The 20,133-nt window shown below is 45.2% G+C and overlaps 1 protein-coding gene across 2 annotated transcripts in view; it reads right to left on the reverse strand.

Annotated features, from left to right (window-relative positions):
* Positions 1-20,133, reverse strand: part of LOC125640276 (inter-alpha-trypsin inhibitor heavy chain H3-like) — a 45,310-nt gene that overhangs the window by 15,263 nt on the left and 9,914 nt on the right. For both annotated transcript variants that reach the window (XM_075130573.1, XM_048858683.2), the window contains exons 4-12: positions 19,834-19,938; positions 19,254-19,416; positions 18,151-18,261; positions 16,196-16,321; positions 15,995-16,111; positions 12,495-12,663; positions 2,198-2,323; positions 874-1,055; positions 390-575 (exon numbers count right to left, since the gene is read on the reverse strand). In XM_075130573.1, the coding sequence (XP_074986674.1) occupies positions 390-575; positions 874-1,055; positions 2,198-2,323; positions 12,495-12,663; positions 15,995-16,111; positions 16,196-16,321; positions 18,151-18,261; positions 19,254-19,416; positions 19,834-19,938 (1,285 nt within the window). The remainder of the gene's footprint in view (positions 1-389; positions 576-873; positions 1,056-2,197; positions 2,324-12,494; positions 12,664-15,994; positions 16,112-16,195; positions 16,322-18,150; positions 18,262-19,253; positions 19,417-19,833; positions 19,939-20,133) is intronic.

Here is a 20,133-nt window from a genome sequence, read left to right on the forward strand (position 1 = left end):
AAAGTTTGCATACAAAGTTAAAAGCCACAGATTATTCCATTCAACTATTAAATACCATGTTAATGAAACAATAAGGCTAACCATGCAAAGACAAAAAAAATCATCAAGAGATGTAAACATTAAGGTTCTCATAGCAACACTAACTTACTCAAATTGGACATATTGTACAAAGTGACTCCAGATTGACAGAGTAATTCAAGGAAAAATTTAGCTAAATAAATTTCATGCCTTTTGGTGTATTTAAATTCTCCATGCTCTGCAATATTTTTTTTCATAGAATAAAGGTATATTGGGGAATTTTTATGCACTGCCAAATTTGGAATCTCCCACTTCCGACATTTTATGTAGCAAAGAAAGGTTTGAAACAATCACAATAGACACATACTTACACCTTGAGCTTTCACATCTGCAGTCAAACTGTTCAGGTCATTATCTGTAATACGTCCAGCCACCACGATTTCAGAGCCATCATAATAGTGCTTAAAATTGTTTTGAGTTAAGTCAGATATTGCATTTTCAGGGTAGTTTAACTTCACTTCTGTAAGCATGGGATTGGCTACTTCCGCATAAAAACCCTAGAGGGAAGAGAGGTGGAGCTTATAATTAATAAATATATAATTTATAGACACTCCTGTGCCCACAGACCTCTTGACACCTTAACAAATAAACTCTTCATTAGACCATGCTGCCTCCCAATTTATAGTCATTCCACTTTGCACCTTTACAAGAGAAGGAGAAAGCTGTTACCTGGAAACCTAGCACCCCAGCACCTGGTCATATTTTGTTTAATTACATTGAAAGTGGAGGCAAATGTCATCAGAAATATCAGTGTGACTGCCATCATTGACTTAATTTATATGGTTATGGTTTTACCTCCATTTGTATGGCTGAATCAGAATCTGGATAGATGCGACGAGCCACCCCTTTATTCTCTAGTGCCATCTTTTCTAGAAAATTATAGTCAACAGCATAGCCAAAAGCCAGGTTGTATAAGGGGTATCTTCCTTGAATGTTTTTTTTTACATTCGCTTGAATTTCCTGAAGGTTTGATACACCTGCATATTAAATAATACAAAACAAATAGGCTTTAAGATTTTGTTTATGAAAACAATAGCGAACAGCAAAAAAAAATGAATGAAATGTGGTTAGTTATTTTTTATTTAGATTTTTCAGGGTGTGACTATCATGTTTTCTGGGCATCATTAATTCTAAACTAACTTTAGACAAAGTATATACAAGTGTCTAACTTAGAAGGCAGACTTCCCTTAAAAAAAACCAAAACCCTTTATTAACCCCATAAATAAGATTCACCAAGAGGCAGAGTACACACAAGCCACGTTTGTGCTTTCAGGATTCTGAGTTGTTCAGGGACTGGTGCAGCCCTCAGCAGAACTCAGTGAAGTCCCATGTAGAGTTCTGTTATGACATCCCGGGAGTGGCTGCTTTGCTTATGGACAACTTCACAAGTGGGAGTAGCATGTATTATGGAGATCTCCTCCAAACTTCTGGCCCCATCCTGGCATGCCCCCGCGAAATTCTCTTCTACCCCTTTAGTGCCACCTTTAGGAGGGCCCTGGTGCAATGGTGATTAGGGCACAGAATGGGTGGAAGAATCCCACTCCTCATGTTTATTCATTACCAAGAGATGAAACTCTATATTAAAGAAAATGTGCACCATCATAACAATTATTCAGTTACACCAGTAAAAACCCATAATGTAGACATGTTGCACCAGCACAAAGCAGGGCATACAGCCGTTTAGCTTAATTAACAAATACCCTTCCCATCAGTGCAGGACATCTAAATTAACGGTTTGCATCAGTGGGTTTGCATAACTGAACGGTTTGCATAACTGAACTAATTTAGCTACATGAATGAAAATGTTCTTAATATAGCAAGGATGATATCTAATTGGGTGGTGGTTTAGTAATGTGGCAAAATTGTGGGTAGGATGAGACCACCAAAGATATAGTGTATATATACTTGTGGTAGATAGTGAATCACAAACTGAAACCAAAGACCTGATTCTCTAGTCGGCTATAGCAGCTTAACCTTAGTGTAATGCCATTGAAATCAGTGGTGAATCAGGTCTCATGTCTCCTGAAATTAAAGAATGGTGAACTAAAACTGAAGTAATTATTTTCCTTCACCTGCTTAAGTCCACTTTACTGTTTGCTTCATTTACCAAGACACCTACCTTCATTGGGGTGACCATCCGTTAACAAGATAATTATAGATGCACTTCTCTTGGGCACAGAATTTGTTTCAAAAGCTGTAGTCAGCATTTCAATTCCCTTCATTAAACCACCATGTAGGTTTGTCACTGCAATGGAAGACACAAATTAGGGTTGAAAACTGGTGGTCAAAAATAGAAATGTTTTAATCATAGATTCATAGAAATATAGGGCAGGAAAGGAACTCAGGAGGACATAGTGTCCAGCCCCACAGGCCGTGGCAGGATTAAGTATACCTAGATCATCCCTGACAGATGTTTTTCTAAACTGTTCTTAAAAAAAAGACAGTTACTCACCTTTGTAACTGTTGTTCTTCGAGATGTGTTGCTCATATCCATTCCAATTAGGTGTGCGTGCACGATCATTGGAAGATTTTTACCCCAGCAACACTCAGTGGGTCGGCTGAGGCACCCCCTGGAGTGGCACATTCATGGCGCCGGATATATGCCCCCGCTGACCCAGCGCCCCCTCAGTTCCTTCTTGCTGGCTACCCTGACAGAGGAGAAGGAGGGCAGGTTTGGAATGGATATGAGCAACACATCTCGAAGAACAACAGTTACAAAGGTGAGTAACTGTCTTTTCTTCTTCAAGTGCTTGCTCATATCGATTCCAATTAGGCGACTCCCAAGCCTTACCTAGGCGGTGGGGTCGGAGTGAGATGTCGCAGAGTGAAGGACCGCTGAACCAAATGCAGCATCACCCCTGGACTGCTGAATTATCACATAGTGGGCGGCGAAGGTATGCACTGATGACCAAGTTACTGCCCTACATATCTCCTGTATGGGTACGTGTGCCAGGAAAGCAGAAGATGAAGCCTGAACCCGCGTGGAGTGGGCAGTAAGGTGCGTAGTTGGGACACCAGCCAAGTCATAGCACACACGGATGCATGATGTGATCCAGGAGGAGATGTGCTTAGAGGAGACCGGAGGGCCCTTCATCTGGTTGCTGCCACAACAACAAACAGCTGCAACGTTTTCCTGAAAGGTTTCGTTCGCTCAATGTAGAAGGCGAGGGCCCTGCGAACATCCAGGGAGTGCAGCTGTTGTTCCCGTCGAGAGGCGTGCGGCTTCGGATAGAAGACAGGGAGGAAGATGTCCTGGTTGAGATGGAAGGCAGACACCACCTTAGGGAGGAAGGCCAGGTGGGGTCGCAGCTGTACCTTGTCCTAATGGAACACCGTATACGGTGGTTCCGATGTGAGTGCCCTGAGTTCAGACACGCTTCGCTGAGGTCATAGCTACGAGGAAGGCTGTCTTCCAGGAAAGGTACAGGAGCAAGCAGGTGGCCATCAGCTTGAACAGGGCAGCCATGAGTTTGGAGAGGACCAGGTTAAGATCCCACATAGGGACCAGTTGTCGAATTCGTGGGAACCCCGCTCCAACCCCTTGAGAAATCTGCTGAGAATGGGATTGGAGAAGACCGAACGCCCATTTTTGCCCGGGTGGAAAGCTGAAGTAGCTGCCAGGTGCACTCTGATGGATGATATTGCCAAGCCCTGCTGTTTTAAGGACAGGAGGTAGTCCAAGATGATAGGTATTGACGCCTGTAGCAGGGCCATATGACTCTGAGTGCTCCAGCAGGAAAAACGCTTCCACTTGGCTAAGTACGTGGACCTGGTAGAGGGCTTCCTGCAACCCAAAAGGACTTGCTGTACCAAGCGAGAGCAGCACAGCTCAGATTGAGTTAGCCATGTAGCATCCACGCTGTGAGGTGGAGAGATTGCAGGTTGGGATGACAGAGTCGTCTGTGGTCCTGAGTGATCAGGTCTGGCCACAGCGGGAGTGGAATTGGAGTATCCACCGACAGCTCTAGGAGAGTGGTATACCAGTGCTGTCTGGGCCATGCCGGGGCGACCAAAATCTGATGGGCTCTGTCCCTGCGCAGCTTGAGCAGGACCCTGTGGACTAGTGGGAATGGAGGAAAGGTGTAGTACAGGTGATCCTTCCACTGTATGAGGAAGGCGTCCGACAGGGAACCCGGAGAGCGTCCTTGTAGAGAGCAGAACATTTGGCATTTCCAATTCTCGTGAGAGGCAAATAGGTCTATCAGGGGAAAGCCCCACTTCAGGAAGACAGAGTAGATGATGTCCAGGCGACCAGACCTCTCGTGAGCCTGGAATGATCTGCTGAGGTGGTCCGCTAAGGTGTTCTGGACTCCTGGGAGAAACGACGCCACCAGATGGATTGAGTGGGCTATACAGAATTCCCACAGATGAGTGGCCTCCTCACAGAGGGGGGATGACCAGGCTCCCCCTTGCTTGTTGATGTAAAACAAGGCCGTTGTGTTGTCTGTGAGGACCGCAACACAACGGCCTTGAATGCACTCTCAGAAAGCTTGATATGCCAGGCACACAGCTCTGAGTTCCCGTACGTTGATGTGCAGGGATAACTCTCCTGCCAACCATAGCCCCTGTGTACGGAGGTCCCTGAAGTGGGCTCCCCATCCCAGGGATGACGCATCCGTGACTAGGGACACGGAGGGCTGCGGGGAGTGAAATGGCACCCCTTCGCACACTGATTTGGGGTCCAGACACCAGCATAGAGAGGCTAATATCCCTGGCGGGATGGTAACCACCGTGCTCAAGCTGTCCCGACCTGGGCAGTATACTGTTGATAGCCAGGCTTGGAGTGGACGTAGTCGCAGCCTGGCGTGCATGGTCACATACATGCAAGAGGCCATGTGTCCCAGGAGGCATAGGCATGTTTTCACGGTTGAGGTCGGGAAGCTTTGCAGGTTGTGGACGATGTTCGCTAGGGATTGGAAGCATGCTTCCAGCAGAAGTGCTCAGGCTAGGCCTGAGTCTAAGACCGGTCCTATGAATTCTATCCTCTGGGTTGGCACCAGAGTGGATTTCGCGACATTGAGCAGGAGGCCCAGTCGATTGAACATGTTCACGGTGAGCTGAACATGAGACTGAACCTTATCCCTGGAGCGACCCCGAATAAGCCAGTTGTCGAGTTATGGGAACACTTGGATCCGTTGTCGACAAAGGGAGGCAGCCACAACAGCCATGCACTTGGTAAACACGCTGGGGGCCATGGACAGGCCAAAAGAAGGACGGTGAATTGAAAGTGCTGTTGATGGACCACAAAGCAAAGGAAGTGTCTGTGTGCTGGGTAGATTGCAATGTGGAAGTACGTGTCCTTCATGTCGAGGGCGGCATACCAGTCTCCAGGATCTAAGGAAGGAATAATGGTCCCTAGTGAGCCCATGCGGAACTTCAACTTTATCATGAATTTGTTGAGTCCACGTAGGTCCAGGATGGGCCGAAGCCCGCCCTAGGCCTTGGGGATTAGGAAGTAGCAGGAGTAAAAACCCCTGCCCCTTGACTCTCTTGGAACCTCCTCTATCGCTCCCACAGCTAGGAGTGATTGGACCTCCTGTAGAAGGAGGTGCTCTTGAGAAGGTTCCCTGAAGAGGGGAAAGCAAATTGAAGGGAGTAAACCCCTTTACACCGTGGGTAGGACCCAACGGTCTGATGTTATGTGAGACCAGGCATGGAGGAAATGGGAGAGACGATCTTGGAAGGCGGGGAAGGATCCTGAATGGAGACTGGTGCTCCATCCTCGGGTGCACCTTCAAAAGTTCTGCTGAGGCCCTGCTGATGGCTTGGGAGGGCCCTGGCCTTGGCTGGCTTGGTGGCCAGTTTGTTTTCTTCTACCACCTCAGCTGTGTCTTCTAAAGAAGTCCTGTCTTGGCCAAGGGGGAGAGTAGGACCTCTGAGGCTGTGGTCTGAAGGGCCTTCTCTGCATTACTGGGGTATGCATTCCCAGAGAGCGCATGATAGTTCTCGAGTCCTTCAGACTCTGCAGCCTTGAGTCTGTCTTCTCAGAAAATAGGCTCTGTCCATCAAAAGGCAGGTCCTGGAGGGTCTGCTGCAACTCTGGTGGTAAGCCAGAGACTTGCAGCTACGAGATGCGGTGCACGGCTATGCCCGAGGCCAGGGTCCTAGCCGCCAAGTCCGCCACGTCCAGAAGCTTGTAGGGAGGTTCTGGCCACCTTTTTGCCCTCCTCTACTAAAGCCCCAAATTTCTCTCTGGACTCCTGTGGAACCAACTCTTTGAATTTTTCCATTGAGTGCCACGAATTATAGTCATATCCGCTCAGGAGTGCCTGCTGGTTGGCCACCCTGAGCTGCAAGCCTCCAGCCGAGTATACCTTGGGCCCAAACAAGTCTAGGCATCTAGCATCCTTTGATTTAGGTGCCGGGGCCTGCTGACCGTGCTGTTCTTTCTCGTTGACCGAAGCCACGACAAGGGAGCACGGTTGGGGGTGCGTATAGAGGTACTCATATTCCTTTGAGGGGACAATGTACTTCCTTTCTACCCCCTTGGCCATAGGTGGAATAGAGGCTGGCAACTGCCAGATTGTCTTGGCATTGGCCTGTGTAGTTCGTATGACTGGGAGGGCCACTCTGGACAGTGCCTCCGCCGACAGAGTGTCAACCACCGGGTCCTCTACCTCCACCACCTCCTCTACCTGGAGGTTCATATTGCGTGTCACCCTTAGGGGCAGTTCCTGGTGGGCGTGGAGGTCCACAGGAAGAGGGCCCAAAACTGTAGTCCCTGCCACTGCCTCATCAGGCAAGGACAAGGAAGATAACCCTGAGACTAAGGGATCCTGGGTGAGGTCCTCTTGTGAAGGAACTTGTTGCCCAAGGTCCACCATGCTAGGGGCATTGGCCTGTATTGGCGCTGGAGCAGTCACTTCAGAACCCCCCAGGGGTGGGGGATTCACAGTGGCCTTCAGTACTCGGGGCTCCGAAGGGGTGGAACGGGAAGCCCCCGAAGGAACCCCTTGGACCTGATGGTATGCCTAGGGGGTCCAAAAAGACCACTGTGGAGGTCCTTGGCCCAGGTCCTGGCCTTCGTCCAGCCACTGGCCTGCACCTTTCTCGCCCTGGTCCTGGGCATGGTGGCCACCTTGTGAGCATGATGACGTGGAGGCAGTGCGAGACGGCCAAGGCGGTGCCGTACGTGTTGGCGCAGAGTTCCCCGGTGCTGTACGATGCTGGGGACCAGTGGCGTGATGCAGAACGGTACCGAGACGTTGATCGGTGCCTGTGGTCATATCAGTACCAGGAGCCTGATCTGGATCTCAATGGCAACCTCTGGCGAGATCGGTGCCGGGATTGGCTCCGGGTCGAGTGCGGCTCTGGCTGGTACCGGGAGCGATGCCAGGAATCCGATCGGTACCAGCCGTACTGCGATTCAGATCTCCGCGAGCTGGAGTGGCGTGGAGAGTACGATTGGCGCCGAGAAGAAGACCGGTGCCGGGACTGCGAGCAACACCGTGAAAGGTGCTGGGACCAAGATTGGGACCAGGACCGGTGCCGTCCTGCTTCACTTGGCAATGGTGGTTGTATGAGGGACGTTTTTCCCTTCGATGGCACTGCCCGCACCGGAGGTGTCGCTGGCTGCAGGGGAGTCGGCTCTGTGAGCGTGATCAAGTCCTGCGCTGTCGAAAAGGTCTTCGGTGTGGAGGCCAGCCTCAGCTCGACCACGGTGTGCACCAGGGAGCTTACATGCACCGGACTCAATGGCCCTTGTGACGCTGGAGTTGACGGTACAGGAGCCGTTGCTTGTCCTGTGCACTCCAGCAATGGACGTGGCTCCAACAGCGGTGTGGGAAGTATCGATGACTGACGAACCAACAAACAAAAAACAGTCGGCATCTGCTTGGGCTGCTTCTTCTTTGGGCCCGGAGATAGGGAGCGGCATTGTGGTGGTGGAGGTGCCGGGGGGACCTGGTGCCGCAAGTCTTTAGTAGAGTCCGAACGCAGTGCCGGACCCGTCGGTGCCACAGGGGCACTCCGCACCGAAGACAACGCCGAGTCCTGGTGCGCAGAGGAAGGGATCGGGCTAAGTACCGCCTCCATAAGGAGCTGCTTCAGTCTAAAGTGCCGCTCCTTCTTGGTCCTCGGCTTGACGGCTTTGCAAATGCGGCACTTGTCTGCTTGGGGGGGGGGAGTCCCCCAGACACCTTAAGCAAGAGTGGGGGGTCTCCCGTTGGCATCGGCTTCAAGCAAGCCGAGCAGGGTTTGAAGCCTGGAGACCCAGGCATGGGCCCCGGTACCAGGACAGGGGACAGGGGAGAAGACCCTGTTCCACCCCACTAAGTAAACTATCTAACTATACTAAGTAATTATTAACAACTAATCACAAACTATTAACAGGTACTAAAGTGAATGCTAGGGAGAGTGAAGATTAGCTACGCTGCGCTCCACAGTTCCAACGACCGTTATGGGCGGTAAGAAGGAACTGAGGGGGCGCTGGGTCGGCTGGGGCATATACCTGACACCATGAAGATGCCACTCCGGGGGGCGCCTCACCTGAGCCAACGAGTGGAATCTTCCGACGATCGTGCACGCGGCCTGCGCACACCTAATTGGAATCGATATGAGCAAGCACTCGAAGAAGAACCTCCAGTTATTGCAATTCCACAACCTCACTTAGTAACCTATTCCAGTGCTTAAACTATCCTTAGTGTTAGAAAGTTTTTCCTAATGTCTAATCTAAATCCTGCCGCAAAGTAAGCGGACTACTTCTGGCCCTACCTTTGGTGGAGAAAAAGAACTGATCATCATCCTCTTTATAACAACCTTTCACATATTTGAAGACAGTTTCATCGATTAAACATGCCCAGTTCTATCAACCTTTCCCCATAGGTCAGCTTTTCTAAACCTTTCATCATTTTGGTTGATCTCCTCTGCACTCACTCCAATTTGTGAACTTTTTTCTTAAACTGTAGTGCCCAAAACTGGAAACACTACTAAAGCTGAGGCCTCACCAGTGCTGAATAGAGCTGAACAATTATCTCCTGTGTCTTGTTAATACATCCCAGAGTGACATTTGCCTTTTTTGAAAAAGCATCACGCTATCAACTCATATTCGAATTGTGATTCCTCTACGGACCCCAGGTCCTTTGCTGCAGTTCTGCTGCCTAGCCAGTTAGTAACAGGGGGTAGCCGTGTTAGTCTGTAACCACAAAAACAACAAGGAGTATGGTGGCACCTTAAAGACTAACAGATTTATTTGGGCATAAGCTTTCGTGCGTAAAAAACCACTTCTTCAGCCAGTTAGTCCTCATTTTGTATTTTTCCTTCCTAAGTGCAGTGTTGTGCACTTCTCTTTACTGAATTTCATCTTGTTGATTTCAGACCAATTCTGCAATTTATTAAGATAATTTCAAATTCTAATCTTGTCCTCCAAAGTGCTTACAACCACTCCCAGCTTGGTGTCATCTGCAAATTTTATAAGCATGCATGCTACTCCGTCATCCATTAATGAAAATAATGACTAGTATGAGACCCAAGACAGACCCCTGCAGGACCCACTTGATATGTCCTCCCAGTTTAACAGTGGCCATTGATAACTACTCTGAGTATGTTTTTTCAACCACTTGTGCATCCACTTTATAATAATTTAATTGAGACCATATTTCATAGAATCATAGAAATGAAGGGCTGGAAGAGATCTTGATAAATCATCAAGTCCAGCCCCCTAAGCTGTGGCAGGACCAAGTAATCTAGACCAGTAGTTCTCAAACTTTTGTATTGGTGACCCCTTTCACATAGGAAGCCTCTGAGTGAGACCCCCCCTATAAATTAAAATCATGTTTTAATATATTTAACACCATTATAAATGCTGGAGGCAAAGCAGGGTTTGAGGTGGAGACTGACAGCTCGTGACCCCCTATGTAATAACCTTCCGACCCCCAGTTTGAGAACTGCTGAGCTAGATCATCCCTGACAGGTGTTTGTCCAACTTGTTTTTAAACATTTCCAATGATGGGGTCTCCATGACCTTCCTTGGAAGCTTCTTCCAGATCTTAACTATCCTTATAGCTAGAAAGTTGACATAGTTTCCCTAGTTTGCTTATGATAATGTCACGTGGGACTGGGCCAAATGCCTTACTAAAGTCCAGATATAGCACGTATACTGCTTCCCCTGCCCCGCATCCACCAGGCTGTTACCCTGTAAAAGAAGGAAATTACATCGGTCTGGTATGATCTGTTCTTACAAATCCATGTTGGCTATCAATTAGCACCTTATTATGCTCTATGTTAAACACTGTTCATTTATTATAGAATTATAGAAATGTAGAACTGGAAGGGACCTCAAGAGGTCTTCTAGTCCAGTCTCCTGCACTCAAGGCAGGACTAAATATTATCTAGATCTCTGCAACAGGTGTTTGTCTAACCTGTTCTTAAAAACCCCTAATGATGGAGATTCCACAACCTCCCTAGGTAATTTATTCCAGTGCTTAACTACCCTGACAGTTAGAAAGTTTTCCTAATGTCCAACCTAAACCTCTCTTGCTGCTATTTAAGCCCATTGCTTCTTGTCCTATTCTCAGAGGTTAACAAGAACAATTTTTCTCCCTCCTCCTTGTAGCAACCTTTTGTGTTCTTGAAAACTGTTATCGTATCTCCCCTCCCCGACTTCTCTTCTCCTGACTAAACTAACCAATTTTTTCAGTCTTTCCTCAAAGGTCATGTTTTCTAGACCTTTAATCATTTATATTGCTCTCCTCTGGCCTTTCTCCAATTTGACCACATCCTTCCTGAAGTGTGGTGCCCTGAACTAGACCTTGAGGCCTAATCAGCACGGAGTAGAGTGGAAATGTAGGAATCTAGTGAATTATCACTACAGTATGAAAACAACAAGGAGTCTGGTGGCACCTTAAAGACAAACAGATTTATTTGGGCATAAGCTTTCAGGTGCCACCGGACTCCTTGTTGTTTTTGTGGATACAGACTAACATGGCTACCCCCGATACACTACAGTATGATAACTGAATTCAGGCAGTTTCAGCCCCTTAACATTTTGCCTCCATTTATAGCTGACATTTAAAGCCATCACATAAACACTTCACATTACAGTGAAAGGATTTGGCTTTGACGGCAGGGGATGAGTAAATTTGACAAAACCTGGATTTTTCAAGTTAACATAAGGAAAAAAATGGACATCATATTTTGGGTTAATGCTAACCTCAGGAATGTCCCATTAGTAATATAGGGCAAGCTTGGGGCAGGCCCTTGCGCAGGTGATGGAAGGGTAGGGGGAATACATATGGAGCTTCACTCGCACCTTGTGAACACTCCTTGTGAAATTCTGTCACAAATGCAACTTCTACCAGAATAGCTGGTTATTAGGGGCTAAGACCCACCAATAACAATAAAACTGTGTAGTGTGGCTGATGTACAGCAGTACTATCTGCTACCACTGGAGGTTCCTGAAGGAGCTGAAGCTGTAATTCGCTTGACTGCCACCAAGGGAGTTTTGCCTCTACAATACAGACTTCAGGCAGCAGAGGAAGTACATCAGTTAAGTTTGGCGAACATCAAATAATTGTCTTTGTAATCCTTCCCAAAATCTTCAGGCCAGCCTCATGCACCATAATGCAATATTGCTAACCCCAAGCATCCAAAATTTGAGTCAGGCTCCAAAAAATCATAAGATTGACTTCCAAATCATGAGATGATTAAAAATAATAAATGTTGAGTTCTTTCTCTTTGCTTTCTGGTTTTCTCTCTTTAGGTTACACTCAGGTCACATTTTCTAACTTTTTTCTACAGCCAGGAGGGCTAGGAAACTTTACTTTTTTTAAAATGAAAGCTGAGATTTTCATGACTCCAGGAGCTGGAGCTTGAAAGAAAATCACCAAATGTCATGAGACTTACAAAAAAAGTCACGAGAGCTGGCAAAATTGGTACTGCGATCACAGTTAGCAGGCATCTGTTGTCATGGATTTGTGTGTGTGCGCACGCGTGCCCATGCACACAGAAGTGTGTGTGTGTGTATGTGTATATAGGGGGTATTTCTCAGACTCACCCAGAAATGCTGGGGATTTGAGACTGAACTTACTGTCTGTGTGACTGCAATATTGTCAATTTTAACCACTGGCCATCTGCTTCAGACCTATGTGATAAGAGTCACTGATGACTGAAGGATGCAGCTCTCAATTTTTAATTCCAGTAACATGAATGTTGCTCTCTCTGGTGAATTCACACATTATTTTTAGGTAGGAGGGTTGGGATTTCTGCTTAAAACTTGCCTGTTATTCAGCTCTTTCTCTGAAGGTTGCAAAAACCTTCACAGAACCCGAAAACAAACATATAACTATAGTAGTGCTTCTTAACCAGACAATTTTTAGAATGAAAGCTTGCAGCACTCCATTCTCATACTGAATTTGGGTATTAGCTTCTTCAATATTTATTTGAAGTACCACCTATAGCAAGTTTACTACAATACTTACTGCCTTGAGTGCCAATAGCTCGAACGAAGTCCTTTGCTTTCTTCAGATTCTCAGCAGTGGCTTTGACTAATCTGTCTTTCCAAATGTGTACATTGGAACCAAACAGTATGAAATTAAAGTGGTCATCTTCCCTAATATCCTCTAATATTTTAAGAAGTGCTTCCCTTGTCTATAAGTAAATAAACATAAGTTTAAATGAATGAAACTGCTGTGGGTTACACAAATAACAAATAAATAACAATAACAATGAAATGAATAACAAATGAATAACAAAAGAAAGCCTACAGCTTTTACATGAATTGTTTCTGAGGATTTTTCACTGAACATTCATGTAGTGAAAAACTCCGGGCCTGATTCTGTCTCAGTTGTGCCACTGTCAATTAGGACAGGTTTCAGAGTAGCAGCCGTGTTAGTCTGTATCCGCAAAAAGAAAAGGAGGACTTGTGGCACCTTAGAGACTAACCAATTTATTTGAGCAGAAGCTTTCATGAGCTACAGCTCACTTCATCGGATGCATTCAGTGGAAAATACAGTGGGGAAATTTATATACACAGAGAACATGAAACAATGGGTGTTACCATACACACTGTAAGGAGAGTGATCAGGTAAGGTGAGCTATTACCAGCAGGAGAGCGGGGGAGGGGGGGTGAGAAAAACCTTTTATAGTGATAATCAAGGTGGGCCATTTCCAGCAGTTGCCAAGAACATCTGAGGAACAGTGTGAGGTGGGGGGGAATAAACATGGGGAAATAGTTTTACTTTGTATAATGACCCATCCACTCCCAGTCTTTATTCAAGCCTAAGTTAATTGTATTCAGGTTGCAAATTAATTCCAATTCAGCAGTCTCTCGTTGGAGTCTGTTTTTGAAGTTTTTTTGTTGAAGAATTGCCACTTTTAGGTCTGTAATCGAGTGACCAAAGAGATTGAAGTGTTCTCCGACTGGTTTTTGAATGTTATAATTCTTGACGTCTGATTTGTGTCCATTTATTCTTTTATGTAGAGACTGTCCAGTTTGACCAATGTACATGGCAGAGGGGCATTGCTGGCACATGATGGCATATATCACATTGGTAGATGTGCAGGTGAACGAGCCTCTGATAGTGTGACTGATGTGATTAGGCCCTATGATGGTGTCCCCTGAATAGATATGTGGACCCAGTTGGCAACGGGCTTTGTTGCAAGGATAGGTTCCTGGGTTAGTGGTTCTGTTGTGTGGTGTGTGGTTGTTGATGAGTATTTGCTTCAGGTTGGGGGGCTGTCTGTAAGCAAGGACCTGCCTGTCTCCCAAGATTTGTGAGAGTGATGGGTCATCCTTCAGGATAGGTTGTAGATCCTTGATGATGCGTTGGAGAAGTTTTAGTTGGGGGCTGAAGGTGATGGCTAGTGGCGTTCTGTTATTTTCTTTGTTGGGCCTGTCCTGTAGTAGGTAATTTCTGGGTACTCTTCTGGCTCTGTCAATCTGTTTCTTCACTTCAGCAGGTGGGTATTGTAGTTGTAAGAACGCTTGATAGAGATCTTGTAGGTGTTTGTCTCTGTCTGAGGGGTTGGAGCAAATGTGGTTGTACCGTAGAGCTTGGCTGTAGACAATGGATCGTGTGGTGTGGTCAGGGTGAAAGCTGGAGGCATGTAGGTAGGAATAGCGGTCAGTAGGTTTCCAGTATAGGGTGGTGTTTATGTGACCATCGCTTATTAGCACCGTAGTGTCCAGGAAGTGGATCTCTTGTGTGGACCAGTCCACGCTGAGGTTGATGGTGGGATGGAAATTGTTGAAATCATGGTGGAATTCCTCAAGGGCTTCTTTTCCATGGGTCCAGATGATGAAGACATCATCAATGTAGCGCAAGTAGAGTAGGGGTTAGGGGATGAGAGCTGAGGAAGTGTTGTTCTAAGTCAGCCATAAAAATGTTGGCATACTGTGGGGCCATGCAGGTACCCATAGCAGTGCCGCTGATTTGAAGGTATACATTGTCCCCAAATGTGAAATAGTTATGGGTGAAGACAAAGTCACAAAGTTCAGCCACCAACTAAAACCTCTCCAATGCATCATCAAGGATCTACAATCTATCCTGAAGGAGGACCCATCACTCTCACAAATCTTGGGAGACAGGCCAGTCCTTGCTTACAGACAGCTCCCCAACCTGAAGCAAACACTCACCAGCAACCACACACCACAAAACAGAACTACTAACCCAAGAAACCTATCCTTGTAACAAAGCCCGTTGCCAACTGTGTCCACATATCTATTCAGGGGACACCATCACAGGGCCCAATCACATTAGCGGCTCGTTCACCTGCACATCTACCAATGTGATATGTGCCAGCAATGCCCCTCTGCCATGTACATTGGTCAAACTGGACAGTCTCTACATAAAAGAATAAATGGACACAAATCAGACGTCAAGAATTATAACATTCAAAAACCAGTCGGAGAACACTTCAATCTCTTTGGTCACTCGATTACAGACCTAAAAGTGGCAATTCTTCAACAAAAAAACTTCAAAAACAGACCCCAACGAGAGACTGCTGAATTGGAATTAATTTGCAACCTGAATACAATTAACTTAGTCTTGAATAAAGACTGGGAGTGGATGGGTCATTATACAAAGTAAAACTATTTCCCCATGTTTATTCCCCCCCACCTCACACTGTTCCTCAGATGTTCTTGGCAACTGCTGGAAATGGCCCACCTTGATTATCACTACAAAAGGTTTTTCTCACCCCCCCGCTCTCCTGCTGGTAATAGCTCACCTTACCTGATCACTCTCCTTACAGTGTGTATGGTAACACCCATTGTTTCATGTTCTCTGTGTATATAAATCTCCCCACTGTATTTTCCACTGAATGCATTCGATGAAGTGAGCTGTAGCTCACGAAAGCTTATACTCAAATAAATTTGTTAGTCTCTAAGGTGCCACAAGTCCTCCTTTTCTTTTTGTCAATTAGGAATAATTCCAGTGAAGTCAATGAGTTACACCAGCATAACATCTGTGTAGATGAGATGAAAATCAGGCCCTATGATAGGATCACTTGAACAATCATCACCTATGCTGAGTGGGAGAGGTTAGTTCTAAGCAATAGTAGCATTTGTGTAGGGGAGGAGATCTTAAGCACCAAAGCCTGGGTCTTGATATGAAGCAGCAGAAACAGAAATTCTGAGCATCAGAATGGAGTGGGGAGTTCTAATAGTAAGGTGCTTCCCATCACCCAGAGCTGGAAGAGGGTACAAATGATATAGAAAAGGGAAACAATAGACAATATTATACATGTGTTTTAACTTACAGGATACCCAGAGCAAGGGGAGGCCTTTTATAGATATTTTGGTTTAGAATTTTGAAGATATAAAAATATAGCTTGAAAACATCCATGATTATAGTTTTGGCATAGGCTGAGTCTTTGAACACCTGCTCATGATAAGAAGTGTCTAGTACCTCCACTAGGTACTAGGCTTCCTAGAACCTTGCACACCAGGACTTGCTTTGTAGTAAATGTAACCAATTACCTGTTGTATTCCTATTCCATACATTGAGCCACTAACGTCGATTACAAAAACCACATTTTTGGGGAAATTTGGAAGATTTGTTGGTGCAAAAAAGTGTACAAAGTATCCATTGACAATCTGAAAAATAGAAAAGATGTGTAAAAAGATGTGACTTGAATTTACTAAGCATGCCCAGCTGAAATTTTAAAGTATTGAATTTACCTGTAAATCACCTGGACTGTCTCTCTTCACATCATACTTTATTGTAAAATCTCCATCCAACAGTGATGTTGAACAATTTGCACAGGTTCGCTGTTGATCAATGGTTGGCTTGAAAGACACATGGCCCTGAAAGCAGACGCCCTCATTAGACTCAAACTTTAATAAATGAATGTAAAATACAAAACATGAGAAGGTTTGTGTTTTAGACAAATGTATGTATAGAAATGTGAAAGTCCATAGGATAAAACAGGGTTTTATAAAACAGATGCCATTTTAAATAAGTTATGTATACCCATGTCAGTATTTAATTATTCTGAGCAACTGAGTTTGTACAAGGTAATAAAAATGTATTAATAATAAATTATTATTATAAAGCCCTCTCCTCAGCAACTGTTAAAGAGATAAAAATATTAACTACATCATCATACAAATATACAAAACCAATTATACTAAAAAGTTCTCCTGCAAAGGTGATGATTTTAGATGTTGTTTGAAAGCGGGGAAGTAGGATGCAAGGTGTCTGCTTATGGATAGCAAGTTCTACCCCATGGGCACAACAGCAAAAGGGTCAGTCACCTGCCTATCTAAGAACCACCCCTTTGTCTGTGCACTGCCTTGCACAAAGGGACCCTGGCCTAAAGTACTACTGTAATATGTATAACAAATTGTAGTGGGGAGGCTGCCCCACTCCTGGAGAACAGGGGTTAAAAACAGCCAAGCTAGGCTGATTGGGGAAGCAGCCACAGCTGTGGCTAGCTCAGTTAGGGCCCAGCTGGTCCTGATAAGAGGGCTGGGGGCCAGGAGTTGGAGGAGTCTCACTCTAGCCTTGGAGTAGGAAGGGCTAGCTGCCTGGTAGCAGGGTATCTGAAGCAGAGTAGTGCTGGGGAATAGGGCAAAGGAAGCTGGGGAGCTCCAGCCTGGTAAACCTCCAGGCTACAGGCCTTAGCAAAGGCCTACAAGGGTACTGGGGCTACAGAGGTGCAGCCTGGGAATAGGAAGAGGCAGCTGGTCCTAACCCCTTGCCAATGATGAGTGGCCATTACAGACCACAGTCTGCCCTAGTGAGCGGGGGCTAGATGATGACTGGCGGTAGCCACTGAGGCAAGGTGGGTTTAGAGGGTTGGGGGTTCCCCTGGGAGGGGAGACCCAGAGCATGGGGGTACTCCTGGGGCAGAACCCTGAGGTAAAGGTCACCAGGGTCCAGGAGGGACATGGGGCCTGAGGCAGGTGAGACACCCGCCAGTAGGAGGCACTCCATAAGCTGAAGAGTTAATTCCCAAGACGACCAGCAGGAGGCGCTGTGCCAGTGAGTCTTCGCTTTGCTACACAAATAATAACAACAAGTAGATGTCAGAGCAGAAATACCCATAGGTTCAGGCTCAATTTCAGGGCCTCGAAAACCCTGTTTCCTCACACTTAATGCTTTAAAAAGCAATAGGGTCAACTTAAAGTCAATCTCCTGAATTCTTCCTTATGCTGTGGTCCCTTTACATCACCTTCAATGGCATAAAAGGGCTGTAGTTGGCCCCTAAAGAATATCCCGCGATGCCAGAGAGAAAAGGGACCCACCCCGCCTTTGGCTCATGTAGAGCATGTATAATTCCTCTAGGTCGGCTCCTTTCCTGGCCCCTGTTGAGGGGTTTTATTAGGAGGAAGGGAGAGAAAAGGCATGGCCAGAGCACCTGGATATTCTGTGCTAGTGTAATAATCCATAGAAGGCTGTTATAAGACGGCATGATTTAGAGCAGCCCTGGGAGGAGAGGCCTTATAGAAATTAGAGATGGAAAAGAGCTGTATTATCCCATCCATCCCCACTACTGGCCAGTACAGTACATTTATATTTGCATTAACCTAGTATATTGTGCTGACGTATTATTTCATAGTGATCTGACTTTGTTAGAATTCAGAAGAAATATAGCTAATTCATTGTCTACTAAGGTTGTTATCCATTGTACCTTTTTTCCTGAGAAAGATTTTTTAATAACTTGTGACAAGTCATTAGTGATGAATGATCCTTGTGCTTCCAGCTCACTGATACCTTGGGGTTCAAAGATGTTTGCCTGGATCTGAAACGTTCATTGAAAATACACTGTCATAGATAAACCCACAACTGTAACAACTTAAATGGAGGACAAGGAGAAACTGTATATGCAGAATAGGGAATTTCTTGGTAAAGGGGAAATCTGCCTTTATAATGCAAAACAGCATTCATGTTTGAATCAGAAATCCTCAGGTAGTTAGATGTGACTTACCTATCTTCCATCTGGAGACTTAAAAAAGAAACACAACTGCAAGTTACTATTTTACTAACTGCTTGCAAGGATTTGGGTCAGATGTTGAAGAACCACACATTTCCTTGGAAAATACCATACTGCCAGTACCATGAGGCCATATCTGGTTATCATTTGTTTATGCTGCAATATGGTTTTGGTCTTGTGCAAAGTGCTGCATATAATGATTTAAGCATGTTTTGATTACCAGTTTCAGAGTATATATTTTTAAAGCATCTCCTGGGCACACATGAGAGAAAACTATTGAACTACAGGTAGATTTTAACAGGGCAGATAAGGAGAGTGTTCAAATAACCTCTGGCACAAAAGAGACCTTGGTTTGAATCCTAGGGTATGGTTTGTGTGTGTCTGTGAATTCAGGCAGCGTTGTTTGGCATCAGTTTGATAAAGGCTTGGGCTATTCTATTAAGGCATTTGTGAGAGGAGTGTCTCACGTTCATCCTGTCCTCAGTTGTGTTGATGAGTTTCCCACTCTCCAATCTATTTTTTGTAGGGCTTATTCCTTGTCTCAACTAACGAAGCTTATGTATGCAAACCAGTAATAAAATACATTGTTTGAGGCTTTCAACCTGGTTCATAATCACTATTGCCCACAAGATATTGGTTGGGGGGCCTTCCCCTCAATAGTGAACTGCTGTGGATAAACACAGTAACCCGCTTCATCTGTTATGCATAGATTCCAAAAGATGCACTCAATATATCTTGAGTTTCTGTAACTACAGAATGTAACTACTGCAAGGTACAATTTAATTCACAATGCCATTTACCTCAAAGTGATTGACGAGCTGCTTTGGTTTTACTTTAATGAGCATCTCATATTTTCCAAAGTTTCTCTTCAGCAATTCCTCATAGGTGAGTTCAAAAGTGACTTTGCTGGCTGCTGCAATGTTGACTGAAACAGTGAACTTTTCAGTTTTTCTCCCAGAAGCCCTAGAAATGTTAAACTAATTACAAATAAGAAAAAAGGCTGCTTGTCCCTTCTCTCCTATTGTGCACCTGCTCAAGAGCCAGGCATAGTCTAGCCCACAAAAATGAATATAAGAGAGATGAGATTTCTGGGTCTCATTCTTTATCACTGACTCATACTGAGAAGCATTTACACAGGTAGCTGAGTGGGACTAATCACATGAGTATGTACTTTGCATAATTAAATCTTTCACAATTAGGGATATCCCCTGACCAATCAGAAGTCATGTCTCTATTACATTATAACCAATATCCTTTTTTCATATAAAGTATGAACTTTTAACAGAGGCTATAAAATACATTCCTAATTTCATTTTTAGCTATAGGATGCTGGAATATGGAAATGAAAGGTTTAAGCCCACTGTAAATCAGCATTCTTACCTGACGAGACCCGCAGTCTGTCCCCGTGACACAGCCTTCTCATATTGCTTTTTTGCAACTTCCTTTTCTTTTATATTCCCAGGATAGGTAACACCATCAATTGTCCTACAGATGGAAAAAGTATCTAATTTAGTGAATGATTTGTATTGACACATGAAAATATTATGGGTTATTTTCTGTTCATCATCTTGTTTGCTAACAAGCAGTTTTTAGACTTGATCTTGCCAAGTGCTGAGCACTTCCTGTGAGGTGATGAACACCTTCAATTTCCAGTTACTTCAGCTGGAGTTAAGAGTTCTA

The sequence above is a fragment of the Caretta caretta genome, chromosome 7 (assembly GCF_965140235.1).
Source record: "Caretta caretta isolate rCarCar2 chromosome 7, rCarCar1.hap1, whole genome shotgun sequence".
NCBI classification, from domain to species: Eukaryota; Metazoa; Chordata; order Testudines; family Cheloniidae; genus Caretta; species Caretta caretta.